The sequence below is a fragment of the Belonocnema kinseyi genome, chromosome 1, assembly GCF_010883055.1.
Source record: "Belonocnema kinseyi isolate 2016_QV_RU_SX_M_011 chromosome 1, B_treatae_v1, whole genome shotgun sequence".
Taxonomy (NCBI): Eukaryota; Metazoa; Arthropoda; class Insecta; order Hymenoptera; family Cynipidae; genus Belonocnema; species Belonocnema kinseyi.
The window spans coordinates 31943284-31962497 of NC_046657.1; the positions used below are offsets into that span (position 1 = coordinate 31943284).

A 19214-nucleotide genomic window follows, 5' to 3' on the forward strand; every position below is an offset into this window, starting at 1 on the left:
CTTTTATTTTTAATTTAAATATTATTATTTGAAAAGTTTACTATTATCAGGGTGACCCCATTCGGGAGAACCGGGAAAAATCGGGAGAGAAATATTACACCGGGAGACTTTCGGGAGAGAGCTATTCTGTTCAAAAGTCTATTTTTTTAATTTAAATATTATTATTTAAAAAGTTTACTATTATCAGGGTGGCCCCATTCGGGAGAACCGGGAAAAATCGGGAGAGAAATATTACACCGGGAGATTTCCCGTATTCGCACGTTTTCCAAAATTTAAAATTTCTATAATTTTAATTTAAAATTATATTTTCGAGTGCGTAATTCTAAAACAGTTTAATCTTTGATGCCTTGAAATTAAACTTTTTTTTTACACTAATTTTTGGAGGTTTCGAATTTAAAATTTCACAATATTGTAGTTTGAAATTACAATATTCAAAAAGGTCAGTACAATTCCGCTATTAAATATTTCAAAATTTCATATTAAAAGCATTGGAATCATATTAAAGCAATTTAGCTTTGTGTTATTTTAAAAAATTTTCAACTTTCAATGTAATGTCTTAAAATGATTTGATTTTTAGTTGAAGACTTAAACAAATAAATAATTTTGTATTGAAAAATGTTGCATTAAAAAATTTCAAGAATAAATAATGAGTTAAAGAAATATTTGAAATTAAAAAGTTAAAAATTGAGTTGAGAATTAAAAAAACTATCAAAATAGGATAATTTTTAATAAAATAATTAAATTTACAAATATAACCTACTGAAGAGATCCCGAATAAATAGGTAGAAGCTTTTTAATAATTATGAATGTGGGTTAAAAGAATATGGAAGACGTTGAGACCATCTTTTTTAATTTTTCAAGTTTTACCAATTTTTTTAGGTAAACTGAATTTTGTCAGGGTGTGAAAAAAATTCTTGAAATTCATGGCAGATTTTTAAATTTTTAAAAAGGGTTTGAAAGATTTTAAAGCAAAATTTTGCAATTTTGTCATATTACATAATTTTGGAAAAAATGTGAGTAAGTTTCAGGTTCCTAAGAAAAATTAAAATAATTTCTTATTTCGAAAAATTAATTTGAAGAAATTATTTTAAAAGATTTTAGAATATTTCAAAAATGGTCAATCAAAAAGCTGACAGATTTTAGGGCAATTTTTAAAATCTTGCAAAATAAATAAAAAAGTCAGAAAAAATTTGTATAATTTTTAGAAATTGGAAGGCTTAGAAGGCCTGACAATATTAAAAAAAAAATAAGAATTTTCCTTATATTCGTGTGAAGTTTTAAACAATTTTTTATTTTGAACAATGAAGCATAAGAGAAAATTGAAATAACGAAAAAAAATTGGGTAAATTCAAGAAATATTTAGTAGAACTGAAAATAATTTTGAATGTTTTCAAGAGAATAAACAGATTTTCTTAAAATTGCTGGGAAAATTTAGAAGATAGTAAGGCCTTTTTTTTAAACTTGGAGACTGGAATTTTTCATAATATTTTGTAAAATCCTATATAATAAAATAAGTTCTTTGAAATTTTCTAGATTCTTTTTTAATACCCTTGAAATATTTCAAAAGTTTCAACATTTTCTCAAAAATCTTATGAAAATTATATTTCCAAAAATTTGGAAACAAGATAATATTACTTATTTTCTTGTTCTCAATTCTCAGAATATAATTTCAACATTGATTTATTATAAAAATTCGAAAAATAATTTTCCATTAATTTACGTGTTGCCAAAGATAAAAAAAAATCGTTAATGGTCTTTAAGAGTGACATACAAATGTCAAAAAATTATTATAAACCGTTTAAAATTAAATTATTCTAAAGAAACGTTAAAAATAAAAATAATTTTATATGGAAAACATAAAAAAATTCGACTACAGAACTGTGAAAATTAAAGGAATTCGAATTTCAATTAAAACTTTTAAAAATGTCATAAAGTTCAAATAGTTTAATTTTGATATATTTTAATTTTAAACAACACAATTTTTAACTTCTTTATTAAAAATCCTTGAGTTGTTAACAATCAAATATTTTTCAAGTTTTAAAGATTAATTTTTTAAATCTTTAACCAAAAATTGAGCAATTTATAGACATTAAATGTTAATTAAAAAATTTTTTAAACTAAAAACAAGATTGCTTGTTTAAATTTCAAGTTCTTTGTAAAAAGTGAATTTTTCTGGTTAAATAATAATCATTCTAGTTAAAAATTACACTGTTTTTATAGAAAATTCGTATTTTTATCTTGAAAATTAAACAATTTGTTAAATATTAATCTATTTAGTTAAAAATTAGCTTTTCTGTTAAAAATTCATATTTTTGGTTGAAATTTTAACTATTTTGGGAAACAAAATTCAACTACTGGGAAAAATTGAATTATTAATTTAAAAATTCAACTATATTGTCAAAAATTAACTTTTTTTTATCTAAAAAATCATTATTTTAGGTTAAAAATTCAAGTTGTTTGTAAATAATTCCTCTTTTTGGCTTAAAAACTCCATTTTTTCTTGGAAAACTCATTTTTCAAACTTGGAAATTTAACGATTCTATTTTTTATTGAAAACTTATCTTTTTAAAAACAGAATTTTATGTGTGTAGATAAAATAAACATTAAGGATAACTATTTTAACTTTTTTAAAATCTGACATTTTTTAGTTGGAAATTACACCATTTGCTTAAAAATAAACTTTTCTGTTGAAAATTCATATTTTTAGTTAAAATTTTTAACTATTTTGGTAGAAAATTAAACTACTAGGAAAAAGTTAAACTATTTATTTAAAAATGTTAATGTTTTCCAAAATTAACCTTTTTTTTAAAATCATTTTTCCAGGTAAAAAATTAAACTTGTTTGTAGGTAATTCGCCTTTTTGGGTACAAAAATTGATTATTTTGTTGAAAACACATTTTTAAACCGAAAATTTAACGATTCTTTTTTTTTATCTGTTATGATAAAATAAAAACTAAATTTATTTTTTGAAATCATTTTTCAAACTGAAAATTTAACGATTTTATTTTTATTGAACTTATTTTTTAAAAAAATAAATTTTATCTTCGAAAATAAAATAAAAATTAAAGATAACTATTATATCTTTTTTTAATCTTCTATTTTTTAGTTGAAAATTAAACTATTTGGTTCAAATTTAACTATTTTGGTAGAAAATTCAACTACCAGGAGAATGTTAAACTATTTATTAAAAAATTTAACTATATTGTACAAAATTACCATTTTTGTTAAAAAATAATTTTTTCAGGTAAAAAATTCAAGTTTTTTGTAGGTAATTCGAATTTCGAGCTTAAAAACTAAATTTTTCTTTTTGAAAACTCATTTTTCAAACCGAAGATTTAACGATTATACCTTTTATTTAAAACTTATCTTTTTAAAATTTGAATTTTATCTACCAAGATAAAATAAAAATAAAAGATAACTATTTTATCTTTTTTTTAATCTGATCTTTTTTAGTTGACAATTAAACTATTTGGTTCAAAATTAACTTTTCTGTTGAAAATTTATATTTTTGGTTGAAATTTTAACTATTTTCGTAGAAAATTCAATTAACAGGAAAAAAATAAATTATTTATTTAAAAATTTAACTATATTGTACAAAAATACCCCTTTTCGTTAAAAAAAATCATTTTTTTGGCAAAAACTTTCTCTTTGAAAACTCATTTTTCAAACCGAAAATTTAACGATTCTATTTTTTCTTGAAAAATTATCTTTTTCAAAATTAAATTTTATCTAGAAAGATAACTATTCTATCTTTTTTTCTTAAATCTGATGTTTTTTAGTTGAAAATTAAACTATTTGGTCCAAAATTAACTTTTTTGTTGAAAATTCAACTACTAGGAAAAAGTAAAACTATTTATTTAAAGATTTAACTATATTGTACAAAATTAATCTTTTTGTTAAAAAAATCATTTTTTTTTTAATTTTCAAAATGAAAAGTTAACGATTCTATTTTTTATTGAAAACTTATCTTTCTAAAAATTGAATTTTATCTACGAAGATAAAATAAAATAAAAATCAAAGATAACTATTTTATCTTTTTTTTTAATCTGATCTTTTTCAGTTTAAAATTAAACCATTTGGTTCAAAATTAACTTCTGTGTTGAAAATTCATATTTTTGTTGAAATTCTAACTATTTTAGTAGAAAATTCAACTACTAGGAAAAAGTTAAACTATTTATTAAAAAATTTAACTATATTGTACAAATTAACCTTTTTGTTTCAAAAATTCATTTTTTGTAGATAACTCGTTTTTTTAGTTTCAAAACTCAATTGTTTTTGAAAACTTATTTTTCAAACTGAAAATTTTATCCTTTTTTAAAAGCCTTATCTTTTTTAATTGAAAATTTAGCTATTTGTTAAAAAAAATTAAATTACTTTTAGTTGAATTTTAATTTTTCTTGTTTGAAAATTCAACTAGTTGGTTAAAAATCCAACTGTCTTGTTGAAAAATTCAACTATTTTTTTTGAAAATGTAATATATTTTGACTTGAAATCCCCATGCGCAAGAGGATGCGCAGTATATTTCCATAGATCATATGGATGCGCAGTAGATCAATATTGCTCATAAGGCTGCGCAATAGATTTGTACGGCAGTTGTAAAGCAAAAAATAAAAATTCCCGTTACTTAACCCGAGAAAAGTACCAATTTCTTCAAATTAATTCAATATTCTCGATTTCCTAAACATTTTTATTATGAGCCAACGAGAGGAAAGTCATAAATACACATTCCCTTAAAAATATTTACTAACACATCGATTGGTCGAATCTTAAAATCTATATCTCGTACTACGAAAAAAAAAAATGTTTTTCTGAATCTAAAATTCTCTTTCAATATTTATCAAACAAAAATTCTTTTTTTGCTTTCTCTAATTTGCAGATATTCACAAATGTTATGAAAACTGTATGCGGCTAATTAATAATTATTATTGTAATAATATATGTAATAAATGCGAGATAATTTAAGTTTAATATTATAAAAGTAAATTTATAAACCTAAACTTCGTCTTCGTTGAGTAACATGTTGGGAATTCCGTCTGTGATTGGAAATTTTCTCCCCGACTCTGGACACAAAAGGACTCCGTTTATGACCTCGACTTCCATCAGGACGTGATGAACTTTTTTTAAAAAGTCTTCGTTCGTCTCGAAATCTTCGATTAAAGTCTGAGGCAATTCTCCCACATGTCCTATCTTTAATTTAAAAAACAAAATACACAAAAAGAAAGACAATTATAGAAAATGAAATATATTTCTTGCTTTTAATCATTTAAATTTTTTTAGGCTTGAAACTTACACTTTCTGCTGCTTTCCAGAGAGCAGCCCAGTCCAATTTTGGAATTATCCTCACGATAAATTCCGAATTAAAATCTACTTCACAAACTTTAATATCCTTTGCCTAAAAGATAAAAAAAACTATTTTTATCTTGAATCAAATATTTCATGTTTATTTTATTATCTTAGATTTTTCAATTATTTGTTTAATTATAAACACAAAATTGAAAAAAAAAATTTCTTCCAGTGCAGAAAAAAATTTAAAAAAAAACAAATTTTCTGTCTTCTAACTTAGTGATAATGTTAAAAATAAAAAAATTCCCTTGTCCAATTCAGAAAAGAATTAAAATCAAAGAAAAATCAAGAAATGGTTAAATCATTCTTCTTGGGTTACATTTTCAAGCCCAAAAGACGAATTTTTAACCTGAAAATATGAATTTTCAACAACAACAAAAAAAAAACAATTTTCTACCAAATTGTTTAATTTTCAAGTCAAAACGACGATCTTTCTAAAAAATAGTTGAAAATTTTCAACAAAAAGTTAATTCTCTACCAAAAACTGGAATTTTAAACAAGAAAATATTGTTTTTTCCCAAAAATACGAATTTTTAACTAAAAAAGATTAATTTTTAACAAAAAATAAAGAGGTTAAATTTGTAACCAAAATTATTCGAAAAATTTAAATTTAGCTTAAAATCTTCAGATTTTATATTAAATTTTTATAACTTTTCTCAGAAGCGCCTTCTAAATAATTTTTTAAAATTATTTGAATTTTTTCTAAAAAATTTTCAATTTTGAGAAAAATAAATATTCTCATAAAACTTAAAAATATATAAAAAATGTTAATTTTCAAAAAACTGCATTTTACCAAATCGTTTGTTTTTTTTGAAAATTTTTGAAATTGGAACAGTTTTCATTACAATGTCAAAATAAAAAATTACAGACTAAACTTTAAGGAATTGGACAATTTTATTTTAAATTTAAGAATCTCAAAATTCAATGAATTGAGATTAATTTTTTTTTAAATACAATATTTATCTTAAGCCAAATATTTCATGCCTATTTAATTATTTTAGATTTCTTAATTATTTGTTCAATCATAAATTAACACAAAATTGAAAAACAAAATTTCCTCCACGATTTTACTTAAAACCCGTTGAAACTTTTATACAAAAGTTAATTTTTTACGAAAAATTGAAATTTTATACGAAGAATGTTAATTTTTTCCAAAAAATACTAATTTTTAACAAAAAAAGAAAGATTAATTTTTAAGAAAAAATGAAAAGCTTAAATTTGTAAACAAAATTATTTGAAGCTTTTTAATTTATCTTAAAATCTTCAGATTTTTTCTTACATTTTTAGAAATTTTCCCAGAAATCTTTGAGAAAAACTTTTTATTTTGTTGAAACCTTAAAAATTTTAGAGGATTCAGATTTTTTGTATAAAACTTTAAAAATTTAATTTTTTTTTTACATTTTCTGAATTCTTTTCAAATCTCAAATGATTTGAAATTTTTTTCAAAACGCCTAAACCTTCGAAATATTTTTTGAAATTATTTGAATTTTTTCTAAAAAATTTTCATTCTTCATTTTCAGTCTTGAGAAAAATAACAATTCTCATAAAACTTAAAAATCTATAAAAAAAATTAATTTAAAAAAACTGAATTTTACCGATTCTTTTTTTACAATTTTGAAAAAAAGAAAAAGGTTTTTATTAAAATATCAAAATAAAAAATTACAGACTAAAATGTAAGCAATTGGACAATTTTATTTTTAATTTAAGAATCTCAAGTTTAAATGAATTGAGATTAAATTTTTCTTAATACAATATTTATCTTAAACCAAATATTTCATGCCTATCTAATTATTTTAGATTTCTTAATTATTTGTTTAATTATAAATGAACACAAAATTGAAAAGCAAAATTTCCTCCACGATTTTTCTAAAAAACCGTTGAAAATTTCGAAGAAAAAATTAATTTTTTTACCAAAAACTGGAATTTTAAACGAAGAATGTTAATTTTTTCTAAAAAATACGAATTTTTAACAACAAAAAGAAAGATTAATTTTCAACAAAAAATGAAGAGGTTAAATTTGTAACCAAAATTTTTCGAAATTTTAAAATTTACCTCTAAATTTTAAGATATATTTTTTTTAATGTTCCCTGAAATCTTTTGAAATCTGAAATGATTTTTTAAACTTTTTAAAACTCCTAAGCCTTCACAATATTTTTTTTAATGATTTGAATTGTTTCTAAAAAGTTCTCATTTTCAATTTTAAGAAAATTTGCGTATTCTCATAAAAATCAAAAATGTTAAAAAGCTTCTTATTTAATTTTGTTCAATTTTCAAAAAAAAGCATTTTATCGATTCTTTTTTGTCAATTTTGGAAATTGAAACATTTTTCATAACAATGTCAAAATAAAAAATTACTGACTAAAATTTAAAGAATTGCACAATTTTATTTTGAATTTCAAAATCTCAAAATTAAATTAATTGAGATTAAAATTTTTTAAATACAATATTTATCTAAGTCAAATATTTCATGCCTATTTAATTATCTTAGATTTCTTAATTATTTGTTTAATTATAAATAAACACAAAATTAAAAAAGAAAATTTCCTCCACGATTTTTCTAAAAAACAGTTGAAAATTTTTAATAAAAAGTTAAATTTTTTACCAAAAACTGGAATTTTCAACGAAAAATGTTAATTTTTAACAAACAAAAAAAAGATTAATTTTGAACATAAAATGAAAAGGTTAAATTTGTAACACCAATTTTTCGAAAATTTAAAATTTATCTTAAAATCTTCAGATCTTTTTTTTGTTGAAATTTTTAAAAATTTTCCCATAAATCTTGAGAAATTTTTCTTATTTTCTTGAAACCTTAAAAAATTCTGAAGCTTCACATTTTTTGTATAAAACTTAAAAAAATTACATTTTGTTTGACATTTTCTGAAATCTTTTCAAATCACAAATGATTTTTAAAACTCCTAAGAATTCTAAGTATTTTTTAAAATGATTTGATTTTTTTTTAGAATTTCAATTCAAAAAGCTTCTTATTTAATTTTTGTAATTTTCGAAAAACCGCATTTTACCGATTCTTTTTTAAAAATTTTGGAAATTGAAACATTTTTCATAACAATGTCAAAATAAAAAATTACGGAGTAAAATTTAAGGAACTGGACAATTTTATTTTGAATTTAAGAATCTCAAAATTGAATAAATTGAGATTAAAATTTTTAAATACAATATTTATATTAAACCAAATATTTCATGCCTATTTAATCATCTTAGATTTCTTAATTATTTGTTTAATTAAAAATACCCACAAAATTGAAACCCAAATTTATTCCCTTTCAACTCAATACATTTTTTTTCTTAATCCATAAAAAAATTAAAAATCGAGATTTTTTCCCTTTCAATTAAAAGAACATGTTTCAAAAATTCCTCTCTTCTAAATTTAAAAAAAAACCCTCTTCTAGTTCAGAAAAAAATCAAAATTTTCTGCCATTCAAATCAATAAAAATGTTACAAATTTAAAACTCCTTTCAATGCAGAAAGACATTATTGACCAAAATTGTATCGTTTCCAACTCAATAAAAATGTTAAAAACAAAAAAGTTCCAATTCAAAAAAAAATTTCAAATAAAAAATTCCCTTTTCCAATTAAAAAAAAAAATTGAAAATAAAAATTTGTAAATAAAAAATTCCCTTTTCCAATTCACAAAAAAGATTTAAATAAAAAGCTTCTGATATTAAGAAAAAAGTTACAACTCAATTTTTTCACCCTACCAATTAAAAAATATATATTAAAAAGATCAAATTCTCTCTAACAATTTGAAAATTAATTTAAAATCTTAATATCCCCACTTACAACTTTAACTAAATGTTTAAAAAATTCTTCTCTTTGAAATAAAAAAAAAATCCTTCCTGAAATTCGTAAAACATTTAAAAAATATATTTCTCCCATTCAACTTGATAAAAGTGTTAAAAACAGAAAGTTCCTTCTTCCATTTCATAGAAATTTTTTAATGAAAATTCCCAATGAAAATTCAGAAAAAAATTCCCTCATCTAATTCAATAAAAAATTTTAAAACTTCAAGTTCTCTCAAACAATTCAGATAAAAAAATTATTATCGAGATTTTTTCCCTTTAAATTCAAAGAAAATGTTTAAAAAATGTCTCTCTTCTAAATTAAAAAAAATCCCTGGTTCGATTCAGACAAAAATTAAAATTAAAAACTTTCTTCCAGTTCAAAAAAAAGTTTAAAAAAAAAGTAAAAACAAAAATTTGCTGCCTTCCAACTAATTATTTTTTTTTTTTAATTTCCCTCTTACAATTAAGAAAAATTTGAAACATTATAAAGTTTTAAAAAACTTTAAGCTCCCTCTAACAATTCAGAAAAAATTAAAACCCAAAATTTGTTGTCTTCTAACTCAGAGATAATGTTAAAAATAAAAAATTTCCTCTTTCAATGAGGAATAAATTTAAAATTTTTAGAACATTGATTAAAAACTTCCGCTCTTCCAATTCAGGGAAATGTTCAAATTAAAAAAAAAAACCCCTCTTCTAGTTCAGAAAAAAATCAGCAAAAAAAATTATATCCTTTCCAGCTCAATAAAAATGTTAAAAATAAAAAACTTTCAATTCAGAAAAATTTGCAAATAAAAAATTCCCTTTTCCAATCCAGAAAAAAATAAAAATTTCTTCCTTCCAACTCAATAAAAATGTTAAAAATCAAGAACTTTCAATAAAAAAAATTGAAAATAAAAATTTTTTTCCTTTCAACTCATTAAAAATGTTGAAAATAAAAAACTTCCAATTCAGAAAAATTTGCAAATAAAAAAACTCCCTTTTCCAATCCACAAAAAAATTATTAACCAAAATTGTATTCTTTCCAAACTCAATAAAAATGTTACAAATAAAAAACTTCCAATTCAGAAAAAAAATGAAAATAGAAATTTCCTCCATGCAACTCAATAAAAATGTTAAAAATAAAAAACTTCTGATATTAAGAAAAAAGTAAAAACTCAACTTGTTCACCCTACCAATTAAAAAATATATATATTAAGAAGATCAAATTCTCTCTAACAATTTAAAAATTAATCTAAAATCTTAATATCCCCACTTACAACTTGAAACAAATGTTTTCCAACTTCTTCTCTTTCAAATAAAAATAAAATCCTTCTTGTAATTCATAAAACATTTTAAAAAAATATTTTTCTCTCAACTTAATAAAAATGTAAAAAATTCCCTCTTTCAATTCAGAAAATAATTAAAAATCAAAATGTTCTGCCATTCAGCTCAATAAAAATGTTACAAATATAAAACTCCTTTCAATACAGAAAAAAATTATTAACCAAAATTGTATCCTTTCCAACTCAATAAAAATATTTAAAATACAAAAAACGTTCCCTTACCATTTTTACAAAAAATATAAAAATATTAAGAATTCAAAAAAATCGAAAATCAGAATTTCTCCCCTTCTAAGCTCCTTTCAATCAAGAAAAAATTCAAGCAATAACTTTCCCCCTTCCAATTCGATATGAATTTTGAAAATTCGTGTATTTGGTGGAAAATCAATTAAGGGTTTTGGTTGAAATTTTAATTATTTGGTTAAAAAGTTAAATACTTTATTGAAAATTCGTCCTTTTTGGTAGAAAATTAATGTTTTTCTTTAAAAAATATAATCTTCTTGGTTGAAAATTTGTGTTTTCGTTTTTTGAAAATTCATATTTTAACTGCAAATTTAACAATTACATTTTTGATAAAATATTTATCTTTTTAGTTAAAAAATCAAATTATGGTTGAAAATTTAACTATTTTGCTGAAAATTCGTTGTTTTTTTTTAGTAATAAATTAATTTTTTTTAACTGAAAATCCAGCTGTTCCATTTTTGGTAGAAAATTTTATTTTTGAGATGAAAATTTATCTTTTTTGGATGAAAATTCACTTATTTAAATTAAAAATTGATTTTTGTAATTAAAATTTTAAGTATTTCAATGTTAATTATATATTTATATTTCAAGAAGAAACTTGAACCATTTTGCTGAAAATTTAAATTGAATAAAATCTAAAAATAAAAAACACCATTCAATTCGGAAAAAATTAAAAACCAAAATTTTTCCCAGTCTATTTTTTCAGAATCGGCAATGTAAAAATTGAAAAGAAACATTAAAACCCTAAAATTTCTCACTTTTAAATCAATACGAATGTAAAAAATCCCCTCTTTCAATTAAAAAAAATGTGTAATTATAAATTATTTTCCTATTCGTAAATAAATACAAAATCTCGGATTTGGCGACCTAACCTCAAAATTATTTAAGAACCCCGACACTCGAAATACTCAACAAAGCTCAAAATTAGGAACATAAAAATGAGAAAATAACAAAATTTTGATGAAAAAACACAAAAATCGAGGCTTTCTGAAGAAAAGGTTGATCGATAATAAAAAAAAAAACCAATATATTAAAAATCGATGAGGTTAGTCCTGCTTAAAAATAAAAATAAAGTCAATAATTGATTCTTACCACAATTCCAAGAGGATAACCAACTGAAACACCTTTAAGGCATTTTGAAGTCAACATATTATGTGTTAAAAGCTTCATTTTTCTTTTAAAAAGCCTAGATTTCAAGGATTTGAAGACAAGATTATTCACTCTTTCAAACACGTCTACGCACGTTTATTCCTGTCTGCTTCTGCTAGACGTCCTCTTCACAGAAAAAATCGTCGAGTTGCAGTTAAAAATTACAAAATTTCAAATATATATTTTTCTGTTTCTGAATATTTAACAGAAAGATTCGATTTACACGAATTTTGGAATAACATGAGCCGTTTTTCAAAATTTTATTCTTCAATTTAGGAATTTGTTGATTAATCGGAGCAGGCCCTGACCACAATGCGCATGCGTCCCATCGGCAGTTTCATTGGCTATAAATTACGCGCTTTTTTGGAATTGTTAAATGATTAATTGTGCTTTTTATTAGTTTATTACCCATTCGGAAAAAGAATCTAGAAAATTTTAAAGAAAAGTTTTTTATCTTAGAGGAATTTGCAAAATTTTAGAAGAAATTTGACTCAGTTTAAAATATAATATTACTTTTATACAAATTTTGAAGAAATCTAAAAATATTTGATGAATTTTCGAAAACATTTTTAGGTTTTTAAATATTTTGTATACAAACTGATAAGATGCCTTGATATGTTTTCAATCTGAATCAGTTTTTCCGAAATGTCGGAAATTTTCAAAATTTCATGTTGTTTCGAAATATTTAAAATGTAACTTTTTTATTTAATAAAACTTTTTTAGGTCAAACTTTTTTTAAACTTTTCGAAGCATAAAATTCATTTTTCAAAATAAGAAATCATTTGAAATTTACCCAGGAATCTTAAGAATTTTTTATTATATTCTTTTAGTTTTTTTCGAGAACTTAGGTATATTCAAAAATCGACATTTTGTTTAACATTTTTTAAAAATCTTTTCAAGCATGAAAAATGTCCTGTAAAATATAAAATTAAATTCTTTAAAAATGTAGATTTTTCAAGATTTTAAAAATTGCGAAGGTGTATAAAAATTTTGAAAGGTTCCAAGGAAATAAAATTTTTTTCTTAAAGTTTCCGGAAAAAAATATATATTTAGGTAGAAGTTTTTTTTAAATTGCAAAAATAATTGGAAATTTAATAGGATTTCAAAAACTGTAGAATAAAATGTAGATTTTTGAAGAAGAATGATCGAAAACAAAAAATTAAAAGCTTGTGAAGAATTTCAAAGGTTTAAATATAAAAAAAAACAATTTTTTAATCATGCAGAATTTTTTTTAATTTAAGAAAAATTCAATTCAGTTTAAAAGATATTTAATTATAAATTTTAAAAAATTGCAAAAATAATTTTTAATTTGAAAAGATTGAAAAATCTTAAAACCAAAATGTAGATTTTTAAAGAGGCTTTTTCGAAATAAAATCTAAAAGCTTATTTTTTTTATTTTGAAAAATTAATTTTGAGCTTTAATTTTATTTCAACAAATTTGAAAAGATTTCCAAAAATGTCGAAATAGATTCTAGAAGAATTTAAGGAAAAAATTTTTATTTTAAGATTACAAATTTAGAGTTTTTTCAAAAAATATTAAGCTGTTTTGATAATATTTAACCAAATTTTAACTTGATCAGATTTCATTAAATTATAAAAAGTTATATTTGAAATATTTAAAAAAAAAATTTAATTTTAGGTATTTTATAAGTTTCGAAAATATTTTCGATAATTTGCAGTAATTTAAAAATTTATTCAAAGTTTCCAAAAGTCGTGAATATTTTTTAATTTGATTTAATTTTTTCCGAAAATTTTGTAAAATCTTGTTAAACAAGCAAAAAAAACTTTTTTTTTAATATCAATTTAATTTAATTTTGTGAAGAATCTTAGGAAAACTGTGTTTATTATTCACAATGAATTCTGTAATTTAGTGTTTAAAAACTTCAATTGAATAGTTATTCAAAATTATTATTTAGTATTAGAATTGATTTTTCAATATGCATTTTCCAAAAAATTGATTTGTCCATTTAATAATTTCAAAAAAGCTTGACGCATGCGCTTGATCGGACCAAAGCACACCTAGCGTCGAGAGCCGGAACTAAAAAGTGTGGAGGTTAGGTTGTGACAGATGACACAACTCCGAAGGTCCCTGAAACGTCAGAATTTTTTGGAACAAATTTCTTGAAAAAAAATGGGGTAAAACGTGTTTTCGCGAGTGAATCTCGACCTTGATTAAAATAACACCCGTGAGTGTAAAAATGACTCGCAAATGAAACGCCGGAAAGATTTTAACACCTTCGGAGTAGAAGATCGTTCATCTGTCAATGGCCACATCATCTGGCCTTGATGAAAATATTTAATCAGCCTTATCAAACCACGTATTTATCTTCATCCACAAACGACATCATCCACCTGCCAAACGTCATCAATCTAACTCCAATTCTTCAAAAAGTGCTCCAAATTTCATCGTCTCGAGAAACCTAACCTCAAAACCTTGTGCGTCTCTTTTTAAAATTTCGATGAATTTTTTCCAGTTGTGACTGCAAAGTAGGCCAAACCGATCCTCAAATCGAGGGGAAAACGTGTTTCATCGTTAACAAGTGAAAAATTGTTATTTATAATTAAAGGAAGTGCGTAGCGAAATTTTCATTCCTAGCATATGCTTTGGTTCGGAGGATTTTTGGGCAATTGCCGAAGTGTTTTTTTTTTTAAATGCAGTGCTGGGAATAAGTTTTGAAATGCTAAAGTGCCAATAAATAGTGATAAAAATGCGACACACGTTTAGAGATATGGAAATTTACTGCCTTCGATGATAAGTGAAAGAATTTTAGTGGTAGGATGTGTTTTTTTGAGTGCTTGATTTCTTGACAAACAGGCTGACGAATTTGAGAAAAATGACGAGTCTGGTGATAATTTTTGGAGCTATGCTCCTTTTTGGATGCAACTTTCATTTTATGGATGCAGAAGAAGAAAATATTGAGTTTATGGGTAGAGAAGAAAGGGAGGCTTTAAAGTGAGTAAACATTATTTCAAGGTTTATTTTCTTTAACCTATTTTAGAGTATTTTGCAGTTATTCTCAATATTGATCAAATATTCCTTAAAAAATTAATTTTCTGGGCAAAAAATCGTTTTGTATTTTTGTTTTCTAATAATTTTAAAATTAATCTCTTCAGAAAATGCTATAAAAATCTTACTTATTTTTTTTTACATTTTTGTAACTCTTTAGATTTTTTGAAATCTTTTAATATTTTTTCTTCAAAATTAATTTTTTTAGACAAAAACCTGTCAAATAATTAAAATCCTGCAAAATTAGAATTATTTGTTGATATTTGGAATTTTTCAACACTTTTTTTTTAAATTTACATTCAATCTTTCAAAATCCTTAAAAAGCTTCAAAACATTTGAGTCAGTTTTTTATTCTCTTGAAACCTTGCAGATTTCTTAAAAAGCTCCTACATTCTTTTGAAAAAGCTTCAAAAATCTATATTTTAAGGAAATTTTTTGCAATTTTACAGGATTTCATTTAAATTGTAGAAAAAATTCTAATAATTTTGTAATTTATTCAGAATATTTTAAATAAACTTTGAAGTAATGAAACCTTTCAAAATTCTTAAAAAGAATTTTAAATCTTTTTAAGTTAAATTATTTAAAAAATTGAAAAGTTGCAAGAGAATAACATTTTTTCAAAAAGATTTCTTAACAAATTTAGAATCATTTGATTTTCAATGACTAATTAAATATTTGTTTACACTTCGTTTTAAATAAACTTTCTTTTATTTTACAATTTTTATTTAATTTTAGTAAAAATGCAATTAACTTTAAAATATATTTGGAAGTTCTGAAATAATTTAAAAAATTACAAAATATTTTAAATAATTTTCGTAAATTTAAGAAAAAGAATCTGAAGATTTTATCAATTTGGTGGCCATTTTTTCATATTGAAATATTTTAAAACATTTTCTCTTGAAACCCTTCAAATTTTTTAATAAGCTACTTTTTTTAATTTTCGGAAGACTGCATTTTAAGGAAACTTTTTTGTAATTTTACAGGGTTTCATTTAAATTGTAGGAAACATTCTAATGATTTTAAAAGTTAAATTATTCAACAATTTTAAAAGTTTTAAAAAAATAAGGTTTTTTTTTTAGATTTCTTTAAAAATTTAGAATAATTTGATTTTAAATGACCAATCTTCGTTTTAAGAAAAAATTCTTTTATTTTACATTTTTTCTTTAATTTTAGACAAAATGCAATTAATTTTAAAAGATATTTGGAAATTTTTAAACAATTTCAAAAATAGTTCAAAATTTGAGTAAAATTTCAAAAAACTGAATCCAAATGTATTTTTGAAGATTTTGAATTAATATGTTAAGATTTTTAAGGATATTGAAAGTTTTTTTTTGAAGAGAACATTTTTAAAGATTACAAAAGATTGAAAATGATTTCCGTAAATGTAAGAAAAAAAATCTGATGATTTTATCAATTTTATGGCCTTTTTTTTAATTTAGAAAGAATTGACTACATTTTAAGAAACATTTCAGTCAGTTTTTTATTCTCTTGAAACCTTTCACATTTTTTAGAAAGTTTCTACATTTTTCGTACATTTTCAGAAATCTATATTTTAAGGTAACTTTTTTGTAATTTTACAGGATTTGGTTTAAATTGTAGGAAACATTATAATTATTTTTAAAGTTATTTAGAAGCTTTGAAATAAATTTGAAGTTTTGAAAGAAGTTTTGAAGTTTTTTCAGAAATCTAAATTTTAAGAATTTTTTTATTTTAGAAATAATTCAGAGTTTAATTTAATTAATAATTTAATTTTTAAAAGATATTTCAAAGTTTTAAAACAATTTACAAAAATTAAAAACAAAAATTTAGATATTAAAATATTTTGTAATCAAGTTTTAAAGCTTTTTTTCTCTAGAGCTTTTTTCAATGTGAATCATTAAAAAAAGAAATTATTTGAAATTTGTCCAGAACTTTTAAGAAAACATTTTTCTTACCTTCAAAGATGAGATTTCGAAAATAAATTTAAAAGCTTTTTAAGAAGTTACAATAATTTTTTATTATGATTTTTTTTTTTTAATTTCAAAAGATTTCTAAAAATGCCAAAAAAATCTGGAAAATGTTATACCTTTTTAACAATTAAAAAAACTGGCCATAAAATTGATAAAATCTTCCAGATTTTTTTCTTACATTTCCGGAAATTATTTGAGATATTTTTTAATTTTGTTTAAATTTTCTCTTAAACATTAATTTTTTAATTTTTTTAAATTTCTGCAAAATTAAAGGTTATAAAATCAAATCATTCTAAATTTTCAAAGAAATCTTTTGAAGAAATATACTCTCATGAAATCTTTCAAATTAAAAAAAAAATTGAGTAATTTGAAAATATTTTTCTCACTTTTTCAATGTTCTTCTAAGATGCATTTTCCCTGAATTTTTCCTAAAATTTAAAATAAATCCTGTAAAATTACAAAAAAATTCCTTAAAATGTATATTTTTAAAGATTATAAAAAAAAATGTAGAAGCTTTTTAAAAAATCTGAAAAGTTTCAAGAAAATAAAAAACTGATTCAAATGTTTCTTACAATGTTGTAAATTCTTCGCAAATAAAAAAATGGCCATAAAATTGATAATATGTTTTAGATTTTTTTTTCTTACATTTTCGGAAATCATTTTAGATATTTTGTAATTAAAAATTTTTTCTTCAAAATTAATGTTTAAAAATAAAAAATCATTCTCAACATTGTGTTCTTCTTAAAATATACAAAATCCTTAAAAAGATCAAAAAAATTAGTTCTTAAAAAATGTACATGTTCTTTTTAATTTTTGAAAATTAATTTTTTTAACTAGGAATTTAATTTTTTCGTTTTTGGTTAAAAGTTTTGATATTTTTAAATGAAAATTGATATTTTTTATTGAAAATTTAACTTTCCGGTTGAAAATGCATGTCTTTTAATGAAAATTCGCCTTTTTGAGAAGAAAATGAATCTTTTTGTTTGAAATTTTATCTTTTTCGTTTAAAAATTCATTTTTTCAAATATTCGCCTAAAATATTAAGCTTCTTTTTTTGGTTGTAAATTGATCTTTTTTATTTTTAAATTCATGCGTTTAGTTGAAAATTTAACTATTCCCTTGAAAATTGGTTTCTTTTTTATTGCAAATTATTATTTTTTAAATTTAAAATTTAACTCCATATTCCAATTTTGTTTGAAAGTTTATTTTTGTTGTTGAAAATTGAAAAAGATTCATTTTTCGGTTAAAAATTCGATTTCTTTGTGGAAAATTTATTTATTTTGTTGAAAAATTAATATATATCGACTTGAAATCTGATGAATTTCAACAGTTCATATTGAATTCAATATTCTAACATTTTTGTCGCTAAAATAATTGATCATTTTATTATACCCCTTTTTTTGAGAATAATCACCCTATTGCTTGTGTTCTGAAATCATTTTGGACTAAGAAGTTGGATTATTTTTAAATTATTAAATTGAAAAAAAGTATATTATTGTTGAAAGAATCTATTTTATTATTATTATTTATTTAGTTTACAGTCCTTTTGTATTTATTTTCATTATTAATTAATTATAACAAGTCTATTGTTGAACTCAAAATATATTTGCAGTATTATTGATCTTTTTAAAAAGTATATTGTGTTTAAAAAAATGTTTCTCATTTACAGGGAAGAAGCTCGTGATATGTTCTACCATGCCTATAACGCATATATGGTAATTATTTTTAATTACCCTACTTTAATATTATTTTTTTTTAATTTAAAAAAAGTATCCTGAATTGAACAATTCTTAAAAATATAGAAAATTGTGGAAATGTTTTTTTTTCTTCTAAATAGCAAACTCAGTTAGTCATGTATATTTAATCGTTTAAGATAAGAGTATTGACGCAATATTGCGTAAAGAAGTATTGATAGAAAATCATATTATGAGCAGGAAAAAACAAGTGATAAAAATTTATTCGTTCAAACCGTCAATTTTAATTTTTATCTGAATTGGCAGAGGGATTTAAAAAATATATTTAGTTCGTGTCCGAATTGGAAGATGGCCATTTTTTTATTTATCATTTTTATTCAGCTGGAAACAAGGAAATTTTTATATTTAATTTATATCTAAATTGGAAGAGGACATTTTGGTTTTCAATTTATTTCTGAATTGGAAGAGGGAATGTTTTTATTTTTAACATTTAGATTAATATTGTAATTCAGTTGAAAGAGAGCAATATTTTATTTTTAAATTTTCTTTCTGAATTGAAAAAGATAATTTTTTTATTTTTAACATTATAGTCGATATTTTAATTAAGTTGAATGCAGAATAATTCTATAATTTTCCCATTTTTCGTAATATAAAAAGAGCTTTTTTTACAATCTTTTTTCTGATTTCTAAGATTCTTATTTTTAACATTT

The 19214-nt window shown here is 21.8% G+C and overlaps 2 protein-coding genes across 3 annotated transcripts in view; one reads left to right on the plus strand and one right to left on the minus strand.

The window, feature by feature from the left end:
• Positions 1-4666: 4666 nt before the first annotated feature.
• Positions 4667-12158, minus strand: LOC117168946 (multifunctional methyltransferase subunit TRM112-like protein). Its single transcript, XM_033354942.1, has 3 exons — positions 11798-12158; positions 5291-5392; positions 4667-5187 (listed from the first exon to the last, which is right to left on the minus strand). Exons 1-3 carry the CDS (start codon positions 11873-11875, stop codon positions 4993-4995), a joined length of 375 nt encoding a protein of 124 aa, XP_033210833.1. The 5' UTR covers positions 11876-12158; the 3' UTR covers positions 4667-4992.
• Positions 12159-13908: 1750 nt separating this feature from the next.
• LOC117174470 (ER degradation-enhancing alpha-mannosidase-like protein 3) overlaps positions 13909-19214 on the plus strand; it is a 73926-nt gene continuing 68620 nt past the window's right edge. For both annotated transcript variants that reach the window (XM_033363663.1, XM_033363747.1), the window contains exons 1-2: positions 13909-14807; positions 18480-18525. In XM_033363663.1, coding sequence (XP_033219554.1) covers positions 14689-14807; positions 18480-18525 — 165 coding nt within the window. In that variant the 5' untranslated portion in view covers positions 13909-14688. The remainder of the gene's footprint in view (positions 14808-18479; positions 18526-19214) is intronic.

Coding starts and splice junctions, on each gene's coding strand:
- LOC117168946 (XM_033354942.1), bottom strand. CDS start 11,875: ATGAAGCTTTTAACACATAATATGTTGACTTCAAAATGCCTTAAAGGT. Junction 5,393..11,797: donor GTTATCCTCTTGGAATTGTG/GTAAGAATCAAT, acceptor TTTATCTTTTAG/GCAAAGGATATTAAAGTTTG. Junction 5,188..5,290: donor TCTGGAAAGCAGCAGAAAGT/GTAAGTTTCAAG, acceptor TTTAAATTAAAG/ATAGGACATGTGGGAGAATT.